At 33.7% G+C, this 15,663-nt stretch overlaps 1 protein-coding gene across 13 annotated transcripts in view; it reads right to left on the bottom strand.

The window, feature by feature from the left end:
* The window catches only part of Kiaa0586 (KIAA0586 ortholog), a 162,236-nt gene that overhangs the window by 65,439 nt on the left and 81,134 nt on the right, over nt 1–15,663 (bottom strand). For 7 of the 13 annotated variants that reach the window (XM_058584631.1, XM_046461935.2, XM_058584625.1 and 4 more), the window contains 7 exons: nt 13,385–13,579; nt 11,914–12,101; nt 9,088–9,198; nt 6,287–6,376; nt 4,421–4,614; nt 2,870–2,917; nt 2,660–2,778 (listed from right to left, as the gene is read on the bottom strand). In XM_058584631.1, coding sequence (XP_058440614.1) covers nt 2,660–2,778; nt 2,870–2,917; nt 4,421–4,614; nt 6,287–6,376; nt 9,088–9,198; nt 11,914–12,101; nt 13,385–13,579 — 945 coding nt within the window. The remainder of the gene's footprint in view (nt 1–2,659; nt 2,779–2,869; nt 2,918–4,420; nt 4,615–6,286; nt 6,377–9,087; nt 9,199–11,913; nt 12,102–13,384; nt 13,580–15,663) is intronic. The other 6 variants (XM_058584632.1, XM_058584629.1, XM_058584627.1 and 3 more) reach the window with 5 other exon arrangements.

A 15,663-nucleotide genomic window follows, 5' to 3' on the forward strand; every position in this document is an offset into this window, starting at 1 on the left:
AAAACTTTGCAACAAAGAGTGCTACAACTGCTCAGTGGTAGTGTTTGCCTAGCATACATGAGGCCCTGGGTTCCATTCTCAGCACAACAACAACAAAAAAAAAGCTGGGGATGTTGCTCAGTGGTAGACCACTTGCTTAGTATGCAAGAAGCCCTGTATTCACACCCCAGCACCCCAGCCCCTGAGTAAAAAAAAATACTAAGGAACTAAATGTAATCTAAAACCATATACCTTCTAGAAGAAAACAAAAAAACATCTTAATGATTTTTACTTAGGCAAAGATTTATTAAGTAGTATGTCCCCCAAAAGCCACAAACTACAAAAGAAATATTGATAAATTAGACTTCTTCAAAATAAACCATTTGTCTTCAAAAGATAATGTTGAGAAAACAAAAAGGCAAGGTATAAATTAGAAGGACATATTTGCAAAACACATAAACAATAATGAACTTGTATTTGGCTGGGTATGGTGGCATATACCTATAATCCCACAACTCAAGAAGCTGAGAAAGTATTTCAAGTTCAAGGCTGGCCTCAGAAACTTTTTATTTTGAGACCTTGTCTCAAAATAAAAAGGACTGGAGATGTTGCTTGGTGGTAAAGCACCTCTGGATTCAATCCCCAGTACCAAAAACAAAAACAAATGGTTTGCATCTAGAATGAAAAACATTATAACCCAATAATATGTATAAAGGCACAAACCCCAATTTAAAAATGAGCAAAAGATTTAAAATAAGCCAGGTGCAATAGCATACACCTGTAATCTCAGGGACTCAGAAGGCTGAAGCAGGAGGATCACAAGTTCAAAGCCAGCCTCAACAATTTAGCAAGGCCTTAAGTAACTTAGCAAAACCCTGTCTCAAAATAAAATATTAAAAGAACTGGGAATGTGGCTTCAGTGGTTAAGCATTCCTGGGTCCAATCCCCAGTACCCACCCCCTGCAAAAAAAAAAAAAAAAAAAAAAGATTTGAAATAATATTTCACCAAAGTAAATATGAAGATGAAAATCTGTGAAACATCATTAATCATTATTAGTAATTATACTACTCAGTCACTAGTATAATTAGGGAAATGTAAATTTAAAAAAACACAATGACATATCTCCACATATGTACAATGGCTAAAATAAAAACACTGATATACCAGGTACTATTGAAATTGTGGAAGAATTAAAACTTTTGTACATTGCTGTTATAATACAAAATAGTATATCTGCTTTGGAAAATATTTAGCAGCTTCTTATATACATTTATTTAACATGTGACCAAGAAAATTAAAAAGTTGTCTACACAATATTTGTCAGCAAATATTCATAACAGCTTTATTTATAATAGCCCCAAATTAAAAACTATAAATATCAATCAACTGGTAAGTGTATTAACAAATTTTGGTATATCCATAGAGTATAATACTACTACATGAAATAGTGTAAGTGGTACTGGAGATTGAATCTAAAGCATATTCAGCATAAGCCAAATAAAACAAGTCAGCAAACAAAAACCTATATACTGTATGATTTATATATATGAAAGTCCAGATAAGATAAAAATAGTGATATAAAGCAGCTCTGTAGTTGTTTGTGACCACCAGGCATAGGTGGGGGATAGAAATTTTCTGCAAAGTGGCATTAAGGATCTGGAAAGGTAGCACATTCTTGAAGCTCTAGCTACTCAGGAGGCTGAAGCAGGAGGATCACAAGTTTGGGCAATTCAGCAAGATCCTGTCTCAAAATAAAATTTTTAAAAATTGACTGGTGATGTAACTCAGTGATTAAACATCCCCAGCTTGAATTCTCAGCATCAGGAAGGTGAAGCAGGAGGCAGCAGCATTAAGGGAACTTTGGAAGATGTCAAAAAGGCCTTTCTACAGCATGACTGTGTGACTAATGCACAGCTGCATACTGTGTGACTAATGCACAGCTGCATACATGTGTCAACACCTGTCTAATTGTACACTGAGAATTGTTGAAATTTAAGGCCTTCAAAAAAACTGATAGACAAGCGATAGGAGAGGAAGGGAAATAGAGAAGAGAAAGAGGAAGAGAAGAAAAATATGGAAGAGGAAAAGGAGGAGAAGAAGGAGGTTAAGAAGGAGAAGAATGGTATGGGATTCCTCACAGAAAGAGGCTCATTAAACCATTCAGTGAATACTTAAAACTCTTTTTTAGGTGTTAATCAAGGGTTAGGAGAAATAACTTAAATCCTGAGTAATTTACAGTCTAGTGAATGAGAAAGATAAGTAAAACAACCATAATATAATCTATTAAATACTGTAATAAAAAATATATAAAATACTCTGGGAGAAAAACAGAGTTTGGGGGTGGAAGGAAAGGGGTAGTTTAATAATCTGAGTGCTGCAATATGAAATAAGGGAATGAGGGAGAACTGACCTCCTCTAGAGTACTAGAGAGGAACTAAGAAGTAAGATCTGAAGTAAGACCTCATCTTTTTTGGGGGGTTGTGGATGGAGCTCAGTTGTTAAGTGCTTACCTAGCATGCCTAAGACCCTGGGTTTGATACTCAGTACCACAAAAAACCACCACCACCAACAACAAAATCTTAGCTTTTGTCAGCCAAATGACCTCTGGGATATATAAATCACAATGAACTAAAAGATTCTGTCTTTAATAATAACAACAACAAATTCCATTTCACTTACCAATGTCAGAGGTCATTGGTTCACTTGCCTCACTGAATGAAACACTGGCATTAAGTCTGGCCTGCTGCTGGATTGGATAGAGCTCAGAGATAATCCTTGACATTATTTCTTGTTCTACCCTGGAAGGTGGGGAGATACAAATTAATGATTTCTAAATTTGATTGAAATATATAAAATGTTACACATATCAACCTTAAAAATAACATTTACCTAGGGGCACAAATATTATATGTAAAAGCAGTCATTTGAAAGTTACACCTGAAAGAAGAAAAAAATGTACCTTCAAACAAGATAAAACACATGAAACAGAATCTCCTTGTGGGAGAGTATTCAGATAGTCAAAGAAATCAAATTAAAATCTTTCATGTTAGCCAGGCATGGTGGCCCACGCCAGCAGTCCAAGAGGCTCAAACAGGAGGATTGCAAGTTCAAAGACAACCCCAGCAACTTAGCAAGGCCCTAAGCAACTTAAAGAGACCCTGTCCGAAAATAAAAAAATAAAAAAGGCTAACAGAACCCCTAAATTGAAGATTTGCCTAATGATTGTTGAGCACATTGCATACCTAGGTTTGATTTCCACTCTAAGAATACACATATAAAACTGTATCAGATCAAAATTAGAGAAAAATATCCATCTGCCCTTTCCACTGACTGTAATGAAGAGTAGTTTTCCTCTTAAAAAGGAAAGAAAAGGTTTTTTCCAAAGTCATTTTCGAAAGAAGAAGAAGGGAAAGGAAAGGGGAAAAGAATAGAAAACCTCTGTTAGTACATTTCTTTAGAGTAGCTAACAAACTTCTTAGAAAATGTTATTAAGACAGGTACGGTGGCTCACGCCTGAACCCCAGCTGCTCAGTAGGCTGAAACAGGAGGATCGCAAGTTCAAAGCCAGCCTCAGCAAAAGTGAGGCACTAAGCAACTTAGTGAGACCCTGTCTCTAAATAAAATACAAAATAGGGCTGGGGATGTGGCTTAGCGGTCGTGTGCCCCTGAGTTCAATCCCTGGAACCCTCCCCACAAAAAATTTATTATTATACAAATGACAGACATTTGTAGTAGAAAATATATAAAAGCTTTTAAAAATTTATAATGTTCACTTAATAATTCTAGATTCAGGAATAAACACAATTAACAATTTGGTATATACATTTTGAACTTCTGTTCTATGCACACTTATTTTTGAATAAGGTCTTATAAGCTGGGGTTCCATTGTAAGTATCATTTATACACCAGCAAACTATTAGTATCTTTCAATGTCCCTCCACAGTCTTCTAAACCTAAGGTTAATAACTCTATTAATATCCAGTTGCTTTATTTTACTCCATAAATTCCTTAAGGTTTTACACAATATAATAAGAATTCACTTCATATTTACATGTAATAACAGTATTACTAGTTACTGTTGTAAATATGTGATAAACTTAAAACAGTGACTTGTTTCTAATGCTAGGTGTTATATGGCCTGGTAGTAAATCCATAATTATTTCCTTAGGCTAAGTTTCTGAAAATGAGTCACTAGATAAAAGAACATGTACATTTTAAAGGTTTAATTACTCAGAAAAGCCTCTTGCCACAGCAAAAGTATAAATATTCAAGGACCAAAATAATACCTCCAACAGTTAGTTATGCCTTTAGCATTACATCAATTAGCAAAGGAAAAGTTTAATAAACAAAAAGAGACAAGGAAGATTTTTTGACTAAAATTTAATACTTCCCATTTATATTTGCTACTATCTATTCATACTGAAATCATTGTAAACGCACCACTGAATTAAGCTATTTTCCAATGTTTCTTTTCTCTCAATTACTTTATCCAGAATTTCAGTAGTGGGCTGAAAAGTAGAAACAACTGGTGGAAATGGAGGACCATTATACTTTGTAGAAGCAACTTGAACACTTCTGTTAAATTCTAGTAATGGTTCAGAGCTTTCTGGGATTTCATCACATTTTTCCTCTTCCTGGTAAGAATAAAAACAAAATTATCATGTTCACGTATCTGAATATGAACATTTACTGAGTGCCACGTATAGACAGGGAACTTACCTGGGTGCATTAACTCGCATTTCTAATGTGGGAGCACATTATTATAACATATCAATCATATGTATCACTTTGCAGAAAATTTATTACAAAATTATGTGTCTCTAAAACCCAATTTGGGGAGGGGGGTGGGGAAGACAAAGAAAAAGAAAAAACAAAATTAAAAAAACAATGTTCATTCCCTACAGTCAAAAAAAAAAAAAAACCTAGAAAACTTGATTATTACTGCATAAAATATTTAACAGTTCCTTGTAGAAATTTATATATTGAATTTATTGTCATAAAAAAACTGATGCTTCCAATTATCACTGTTCCCTCTTGTAAAAATTACAATTTAAATATGCAGTTAGAGGACTGGGGTTGTAGCTCAGTGGTAAAACATTTGCCTTTCACAGGTGAGGATCTGGGTTTAATCCTCAGCACCACATAAAAATAAATAAATAAAGGTATTTGTCCATCTACACTAAAAATATTTATAAATAAATAAATATGCAGTAAGATCACCTTATACATTATTCATATCATCATGATCAAAAGAGTTATTTCTGGAATTTTTAAACTGATTATGATGAAAAATGTCACACATCTTTAAAAAAATAAAATAGTCCCCACATACTATTTGTTATAAATAAATAATAAGAATCACATTTATCTATTCTCAGTTTCAACAGCTCTCAACTCATGGCCAACTCTGTGTAATCTAAACTAACCTCCCACCCGTTTCCCCCTTCACGTGTTATTTTGAAGCAATTACAGACATATGAAGTACACACCTAATAAGTGGTAGAGAAAGGACAGGAACCCTTGTCTTTGAACTCTAAATCCCTTGCTAGTTCTACTGTTTCTTTCATTAGGCATGAGGAATATGAAAATAAATAGGGTTCTTGTATCCAAAACACTTATATGGTGCTCAGATAAGAAGACATACCTGTGAGCAAAAAGCATTAATATAACACATACCTCTGCATATTTTAAAGTAGGCTTTCATTTTTTGATTAATAGCACTAGTCTCAGCTCTGAAAGAAATACAAAAAATATCTTCCCTAAAATCCAATGACATATAATATTCAAGTAGTTTCTTTGATCTATCATCCTTTTTTCCATCTTTTATATTTTACTTCCTCCTACTTTTTCCCTACTTCTGTTCCTTTATTTCTATAACTCTGCCTGCATATGGGATTTTCCCTCGAATTTTAAACTATTCACAACTTTTTTTTCTCAGTATAAACTATCAGGTGACCTTTTCGAAATCAAGAGATAAATGTCATAAAATGAAAAAAGGACTGGTTCAAAAGAGGGAAACCAAAAGCAATGGAAAGAAAAAAGAAAAGTAAAAAGCAAACAAGACAAGATGTAGGTTAGAAACAGCAGATAATCATAAAATTTCTTGGAGGCAGAAAGGTACTACAGATAAAAACAACATTGTATTATGGAATAACAACTTGATAATTTTTTAAAAATAAAAGTGAACAACTTGAAGTAAAAGTAAAAGCTAGTTTCTCAAAGCACTGCAACATAATATTGATAGTCAAAAGATATTCAACCACTTGGAAAATACTGGTAGACATACAATTGTTCATGGTTTCTAACCTTTGTTACCTGTATAACATCGATTACTTCATCAAAGTTACTCCCTGGAAATTTCTCATCCTCTTCATCTACCTTCATAAATTGTGGAATCTAAGAAAGCATTTAAAGAAAGTTTTTGTTGTGTTCAATTTTTTAAATCTTATATGTAATTTATATTTCCACATGTAGCATAAATTTGCAATTACATGGCCCTGTTTTTTATTTTAATATTCTGTTCTCAATTTATTCAATTAGAAAATGAAATCAAGCTAGTCCCAAACCATTAGGTCATCATTTCAAAGCAATAAAAAATTAAATATCAGTTTTAACATTTAAAGAACTCCATCAAGGAGCTGGGGTTGTAGCTCAGCTGTAGAGTGCTCACCTAGCATGTATGAGGCCCTGGGTTCAATCCTCAGCACCACATAAAAATAAATAATAAAATAAAGATATGTAAAAAAAAAGGACTCCATCAACAAATGCTATTAAGTCAATTGATCAAAATGTTATGATTATGATTTCTCTCATAGTTTAGATAAAGAAGAATGTTTTATGTATGTAATTATACACAAACTCACAAAAAGATACAGAATCAAGTAATTTTTTTTTTACATAAACAGTCATTTCACAAATTTAGTTTCCAAGCCTTGCTATGCAAAGGCTAGTCACTAAAAACCGCAATAGCCTCTTGCTGAGAACAGAATGATAAACATTTCAAAAAGTTTTTTATTTGTCATATATGTTTCAATAAAATTCTAGCGAAAAAAATTACTAGTGAAAATTAAAAGTAGGTATAAATTTCATTTAGAGTCAGTTCTACTATTTGTAACTATGAGAGATCATTGGTTTTTCTCCTCTCTTTAAAACTACTCCCAAATGACCAAATTTGCTCACAACAGCAAGACTAAGATAAAACCAGGACCATCTACAGTGCTATTTTTCTGTGTAGTAAAGGCATAACTTAATTATTCAGAAGCAAATACATACTAGATTGCATATTTTTGTATCATGACAACATGATGACAATGTAACATCCTAAACTATGAACTCCAATTGTCACTAGATAATTCATATTAAGGAAATCTATAATTTCCTGTAAATCAAAGATTCTTTACCAAAGAGAAATTCTTTATTTATATGAGAGTCTCACAAGTTATCAAAAAGTTATAGTACGGATTATTACTTTCTGAATACTTACAAATGTAAGGATCTAGTAGACCAATGGTATAGAATAGAAGACACAGAGACTAACCATAAATATACAACTATCTTATATTAGATAAAGGTGCCAAAAGCATTCACTGGAGAAAGGATAGCATCTTCAACAAAGTGCTGGGAAAACTGGAAATCCATATGCAACAAAATGAAACTGAATCCCTATCTCGCACCATGCAAAAAAGTTAACTCAAAATGGATCAAGGATCTAGGGATTAAACTAGAGACTCTGCGTCTAATAGAAGAAAAAGTAGGCCCTAATCTCCATCCTTATTAAGGAGGCCCCAACCTCCTTAATAAGACACCTATAGCACAAGAATTAAAACCAAGAATCAATAAATGGGATGGATTCAAATTAAAAAGTTTTTTTCTCAGCAAAAGAAATAATATGTGAGGTGAATAGGGAGCCTACATCCTGGGGACAAATTTTTACCCCTCACAGATCAGATAGAGCTCTAATCTCTAGGGTATATAAAGAGCTCAACAAGACAAGCACCCAAAAAAACAAATAATCCAATCAATAAATGGGCCAAGGACCTGAACAGACACTTCTCAGAAGAGGATATATAATCAATCAACAAATATACAAAAAAATGCTCATCATCTCTAGCAATCAGAGAAATGCAAATTAAAACTATTCTAAGATACCATCTCACTCCAGTAAGAGTGGCAGCCATTATGAAGACAAACAACAAGTGCTGTGGAGGATGCGGGGGTGGGAGGGGTACACTCATACACTACTGGTGGGACTGCAAATTGGTGCAGCCAATTTGGAAAGCAGTATGGAGATTCCTTGGAAAACTGGGAATGGAATCACCATTTGACCCAGCTATTCCTCTTCTCATACTATACCCAAAGGACCTAAAAACAGCATATTACAGGGACACAGCCACATCAATGTTTATAGCAGCACAATTATTCACAATAGCTAAACTGTGGAGCCAACCTAAATGTCCTTCAGTGAATGGATAAAAAAAAAATGTGGCATTTATACACAATGGAATATTACTCAGCAATAAAAAAGAATAAGATCATGGCATTTGCAGGGAAATGGATGGCATTAGAGAAGATTATGCTAAGTGAAGTTAGCCAATCCCAAAAAAATAAATGCCGAATGTCTTCTCTGATATAAGGGGGGTATCTCAAAATGGGATTGGGAGGGAGAGCAAGGGAGGAAGATTACCTCTAGATAGGGAACAGGGGTGGGAGGGAAAGGGAGGGAGAAGGGGAATAGCATAGATAGTGAAAGGAGAGCCTCATATACAAAATACATGTATGAAGATGTGAATTTGGTGTCAACATACCTTATATATAATCAGAGTTATGATAAATTATGATATAATGGTGTATTAAGAATTGTAATGCAAAAATAAATAAATATTTTTTTAAAATGTTATAGTATGGATTATTACTTTCTGAATACTTACAAACGTAAGGATCTAAAATAAATTTTCTTTCAAGTTCATAAACAATTTGAGATTTATTCTGAATCTTTTCTTCAAAAAAATCTGATTATAATAGATTATGATTATGATAGAATGCTTTTGCATGGAATAAAACCTACACTCAGACATTACTCAAAACAGTGATAGAATTCTGAAATATACCTGAATCCAAGTCTGCAGCTGAGGAAGAGAGGCTTCTTTGGGACTTGACAGAGATGAACCACCATCAACACTACCATTTGAAATGCTGTCAATGTCTACACTGGGTAATACCTACAACAGAACACAACATCTAATTTTCCGCATCATTCTGACTCAAATATTCGTCAAAAAGCTAGATAGAAAATGTGCCCTCTAAATTTTTATTGTAAAGTTAATGGCTAACAAACTTTTTAAATTATGAAAGCTTATTTTATAAAATATAAAAAGTAAAGGAGGAAACAGAAAATTCTATCTTAAACCAACTCCATTTCACTATATTCTTTGTCCTTTTATATTTACCTATTTTATATTTATCTATAGATTTATATATAGATATATCCATAGGTAAATCTAAAATAGTTTTCATTTCTGATTATTCACTATTAGATCATAAACACCTTATCATGCCTCTGTATGACTTTATATTTTTATATTTTAATTTTTCAACAAATACCTTAATTATTTTAATTATATTCCTATTGATAAACATTTAGGGTATTTCCAACTTTTCCATGATTATACAAAAATCACCACAAAAAAACTTATACACACACACACACACACACACACACACAGGCTTTTCTTCCTAAACTTTGCTATCAGATTAATAACTTCTTGGGCCTCAGGACATAAATATTTCAGATTCTTAGTAATTACTGGCAAATGCAATCAAAACAATCTCTATTTACATAATCCAAATTTAATTAATCCCAAGTTTTATCCAACTTTCAACAAAAGTTAGATAATAATATTGCTTATTTGGTAACAGTTTTTTATTTTATTTTATTTTATTTTTTGGTACTGGGGATCAAGGGCACTTAACAACTGAGCCGCATCCCCAGCCCTTTTTCACATGTTTGTGTGTGTGTGTGTGTGTGTGTGTGTATTTCACAACTTGAACAGAAACATTGCATTGTAGTCTCCTAGGGGTTGGGTGGGTTTGCACACCTCTAAGGCAGAAGCTTAGGGGCCCATCCTCATATTCATTTATTCATTGATGCTTGGAGGACTTTGAACTCAACCTGTCACTCATCCTTACCATAGTGAGACCTGGCTGGTGGCTGGGCCAGAGAGTGTGCTGGTGGGAGCACTGCTTCCAGCTGCTCTGCTGAGGGGAGGAGCTGGTCCTGACACACAGACCTGGTGCTGCTGTTGGTACGGGTGGCAGACAGAGGGCCAGGGTCCTCATCCCCTCTGGAGGGGACTGGGCAACAGTGGAAGTTACGTGTCACTTTCTGAGTAACCCCACCTCTGTACCCTACCACTCATCCCCAACCCTTTTTATTTTTAATTTAGAGACAGGACCTCACTAGGTTCCTTACAGCCTCCTGGCTACATTGCTGAGGCTGGCTTCAAACCTGCGATCTTCCTGCGTCAGCCTTCCAACCACTGGGATTATAAGTGGGCACCACGATGCCCGGCTTAGTAACAGTTAAGTGTATTATTATTTTATTTTGCATTATCTTGGCTATTAGCAAAATTTAATTTCCTTGATGATTAGCTGTATTTCCTCCTTTATAGACTCTTATTCATGGCCTTTGAATATTTCAGGATTTAGACCTATATGTTTTCTTATTGATTCATAAAGGTCTTTATATTTTTGAATTAATTATTCACTACTATTTTCTTTCATATGTTTTCACTGTATGTTGTTTTCCTTTTTATTTTTTATTTAGATTTTTTTAAAAAATATAAAACCTTTAGATTTTACAGATTCAAATCTAATTTTCTATCATATCTAGGGTTTTTTTTCCCCTCATATCTAGCTATACTTAGCTTCAGCTTTGTAAAAATTCTGATTTTTTTATATTATGTAATTAAACTTTAGCTGTCCGGTTATTCAGAACTCAATTGCTAGTTGCAATAGGAATTCAAACTCTAAAATTGAGTTAAGTCAATTATAAGTGCATTGCTTTAGTCACATGAATTCTATTTCCCACTGATTAATGAAGTCTCTATCACATTACATTATTTTTAAATACCCAAGGCTAATTCTGAAGTCTTGTTATATTGAATCAGTACTCAAACATTTAACTTTTCTAAACCCTTTATTGTTTCAGATATGCAAATGATGATCCTATGGTTCAAGAAAGAAAAAAATCATGAGTATTTTTTAAATTAGAATTTCACTAAAATTATACATTATAACTTGAATATAAAAATAAGTTCTATCTAGCAAGGAGTGGTAGCAAACACCTATAATCCCAGTGATTCAGGAGGTTGAGGTAGAAGGACCTTAATTTTGATGCCAGCCTGGGCAATTTAGGGAGAACCTGTCTCAAAACAAAATAAGAAGGGCTCGGGAAGGGTAGGGCATTTGCAAGCCATGCATGAGACTCTGGGTTTGATCCCAAGCACTGTGAGGGAAAAAAAGGGTTGGGGATATAGTTTAGTGATAGAGTGCTTACCTAGCATGTACGAGGCCCTGAGTTCCATCCCTGGTGCCACAAAAAGAAAGTTATATTTACATTCATTCAACTTTTCTTATATATTTGCATAAAGTTTGAAGTATTATATAAATCTCAACATTCTTTTTAAATTAATTATAATATACTACTCAATTGTTCCCTCCGGATACTGTCAAGTCACCTGTATACAAGTCATTGGCCTAAAAGTAGTTTAAATCATACACAACAAGGATAGGGACATCATATTAACATCACAGTTTTAAAGAATGAAGGAGCCATGATGAAAGCAAAGTTCTCATGAAGTATTATAATGGATTATAAGTACATATTAAGCCAAAGATTTTGCCTTAAAATTTTCTGCTCATGTACTGTGGCATACCTGTACAGAAAGTTGAGGAGGATCTTTTTTTTCTGACTTCATTTCCACAACTGCTATGTTGGGTTTCTTTATCCCAGTTTCTGCTTTTCGAAATGATGGAGGAATAGAAGTTGTCACAGTTATAGGGTGTGGCTTGTTTGCCATTACTCCAGTAGGCCTCATGGAATCACTATTACTTTGGGTTTGTCCTAAGAAGTTTAGGGGAAAAAACTAAAGTCAATTGTTTCAAAAAATAAAGAAACAACCCACTGTCTGGATTTTATGGCTGTTTTCTTGCACGAAAGGAAAGCACTCCTCTCCCTCTATCATCACCACTGTCAAAATGCCATGTCATCCTTTTAGCAGTGGAGATACTTATCAGCATTAACCACTTTAGATGTACTATTTAATTTAACTCTCAAAACAAAGTCTGCTAGGCACTAATATTACCACTAATATTACCACATATTGCCCCAAATTTCTCAGCTTTCCTTTCAAAATCCCACTTGTTTTCTACATTTCTAAGTTAAGAGAGAGTATGATATACTCATTAAAAGCACAAACTCTGAAGTAGAATGCTTGGATTTGAATCTTAGCTCCATTCTACCTGTATAGTCTTTGACAAATTACTACTTAGCCCCTTTGTACCTAGGTTTTTTACCTATAAAACTGGTATATTACACCAAGTGCTCTATTTATTGTGTTAAATGAGTGAACATATATAAAGGGCTTAAGCTTTAAAAATGTTAGCTATTATTATACTAGAAGGCATGTTTAAACACACATTAGCTGTCAAGTTGACATGTCATTAATCATAACATCAAAAATAAAAAATTCTTGGGCTGGGAATACAGCTCAATGTTAGTTAGAGCACTTGCCTAGCATACACAAGACCCTGAGTTCAATGTCCAGCACCATAAAAAATAAATAACTCTTATATTTAAAAATTTCATATTTAAATCATCCATCAAAATTAAGACAAAATGGCAATGGCACCAAAAGGAAAAAAAAGCTAATTAGATTTGAACAGCAAAAATTATTTGTTCAATTTTAACATGATGACCAGAAACCTCAAATAAGTAAATAACAACTATCAGCTTATAATACATAATTACATGACTTCTACTTAACCCAGCCTAGTACAAAAGTACATAAAAGTGCTTTAAAGTACTTTAAAAGCATAACAAAATTAACAAGTCAATCAGGTTTCCTAATTCTTGAATTATTATGAATGTCAATGACATATATAGACATATTATAAAGTTTCACTTCATCTATGACATGTACTATCAAATGTCAAAAGAATAAAAAAAGTTTCCTGTGAGTGAAACTATGGCAGGAATCCCTTATTTCAGATTGCTATTATATAGCAGAAGATACTGAGGCCCTCTCCACATCTAAAAACAACACATACAGGAAAAGGTAAGTGACTATAGTTTCAATAACAGTTCTGATTAATTAAAATTCACCTACATATTTTGTTGGGTCTTACCTAAAAGAATTGCCATAGGAATTAGATGACCTTCCAGTGTACCTGACAGAGTAGGCATTTCTCTGCTTGGGCTGAACAAATATTGCTGATCACCATGAGGTGGTGTAGTAATGGGATGTTGTATCTTAGAATCCATCTTCATAGATTTTGTTGCATAAAAGTCAGTTTGTGTTCTTATTGATTTTACTTTAGTGCCTATAATAATCAACAGTAGATATTTTAAAACATTACTTGGGGCTGGGGTTGTGGCTCAGTGGTAGAGTGCTTGCCTCACATGTGTGAAGCATTGGGTTCAATTCTCAGCACCGAATATAAATAAATGAATAAAATAAAGGTCCGTCAACACTAAAAAATATTTTAAAAAATAAAAATAAAAATATTACTTAAATATCTATTATCTAACCATCTGGAAATACAGTAACTCTTCTTTTTTTTTCTTTATATAGTTCTTTTTTATTTATTTTTTTAATTCTGATTTGTTATATATGACAACGGAATGTATTACAATTGATATTACATATATAGAGCACAATTTTTCATATCTCTGGTTGTATACAAAATATATTCACACCATTTGTGTCTTCATATATGTACTTTGGATAATCATGTCCATCACATTCCACCATCACTTCTAACCCCATGACCCCTCCCTTCCCCTCTCACCCTTTGCCCTATCTAGAGTTTGTCTGTTCCTCCCATGCTCCCCCTCTCTATCCCACTATGAAACAGTTTGATGCAGGTTGTTTTAATGAATCATAATAATAGCCATTATGTATCAGGTGGTTAGTATGTGCCCAATACTGTTAAAACACTTCATGAACTAGATTTCTTTTTAAAGTCATGTTTGTTGAGATATAATTTATATATGATACAATTTACCCTATTTAGTTTTATAGTTAGATGAATTTTGATATCACAAATGTAAAAAAATGACAACATATGTATGGATATATAGTACTACCGTGAAGATACAGAAAATATTACCTTGTTCCCTTTTACTTCTTTTTTTAAAAAAACAAATAGAGAAATTAATTTTAATATATTTTTATTTAACCCAATGGATTACCAACATAATTTGCAAGGAAAATAATTATTAGTAAGGTATTTCATGTTCATTTTCTTTGTCTTAGTACTTCTTTGGAACCTAATGTCTATTTAGCACATAGCACACCTCAATTCAGACTAGATACATTTCAAATACTTAGTAGCCTCATGTAACCAATGGCTGCTATATTGGCTCCTTTCTTCATCTTTCACCTTTTGGTGAGACATATGCTGTAGGCTTCAAGATAAGTCCCCTTGTTATGTGGTTTCTTGTTGAGTTCCATCAGAAAGGGACACCAAAGAGATGAACTTAGAATATACAAAAGTAGAGCAAGGTGTTTTATTCCTTCCTATAAGGCTCTATTAGACTGTGAGTTGGTTTCTACATGCTTTTGGTGGGAATAACTTCAGTTAGTTCACCTTCTCCTACAAGTTTTCCATAATGGCTCTCTCTTATTTTACCTCCTGCCTCATCAAGTTTACAGAGGAAAGGTGCTTCATAAAATTTGTTAGTTTCCCTCAACCTTGCCCTTACTTTTATAAATACCTTATTAAATAGTTTTTACTCTGATTAATCTTTTTCATCCTTGAATCTTTTTTTTATTATTGTTGGTTGTTCAAAACATTACATAGTTCTTGATATATCATCTTTCACACTTTGCTTCAAGTGGGTTATGAACTCCCATTTTTAGCCCATATACAGATTGCAGAATCACATCAATTACACATCCATTGATTTACATATTGCCATACTAGTGACTGTCGTGTTCTGCTGCCTTTCCTATCCTCTACTATCCCCCCTCCCTTCCCCTCCCCTCCCCTCTTCTCTCTCTACCCCCTCTACTGACCTTCATTTCTCCCCCTTGTATTATTTTTCCCTTTCCCCTCATTTCCTCTTGTATGTTCTTTTGTATAACCCTGAGGGTCTCCTTCCATTTCCATGCAATTTCCCTTTTCTCTCCCTTTCCCTCCCACCTCTCATCTCTGTTTAATGTTAATCTTCTTCTCATGCTCTTCGTCCCTACTCTGTTCTTAGTTACTCTCCTTATATCAAAGAAGACATTTGGCATTTGTTTTTTAGGGATTGGCTAGCTTCACTTAGCATAATCTGCTCTAGTGCCATCCATTTCCCTGCAAATTCTATGATTTTGTCATTTTTTAATGCAGAGTAATACTCCATTGTGTATAAATGCCACATTTTTTAAATCCATTCATCTATTGAAGGGCATCTGGGT

Source organism: Marmota monax, unplaced genomic scaffold, assembly GCF_021218885.2.
Source record: "Marmota monax isolate L192 unplaced genomic scaffold, Marmota_monax_Labrador192_F-V1.1 WCK01_AAM20220418_F8-fsc00001, whole genome shotgun sequence".
In the NCBI taxonomy this organism is placed as follows: Eukaryota; Metazoa; Chordata; class Mammalia; order Rodentia; family Sciuridae; genus Marmota; species Marmota monax.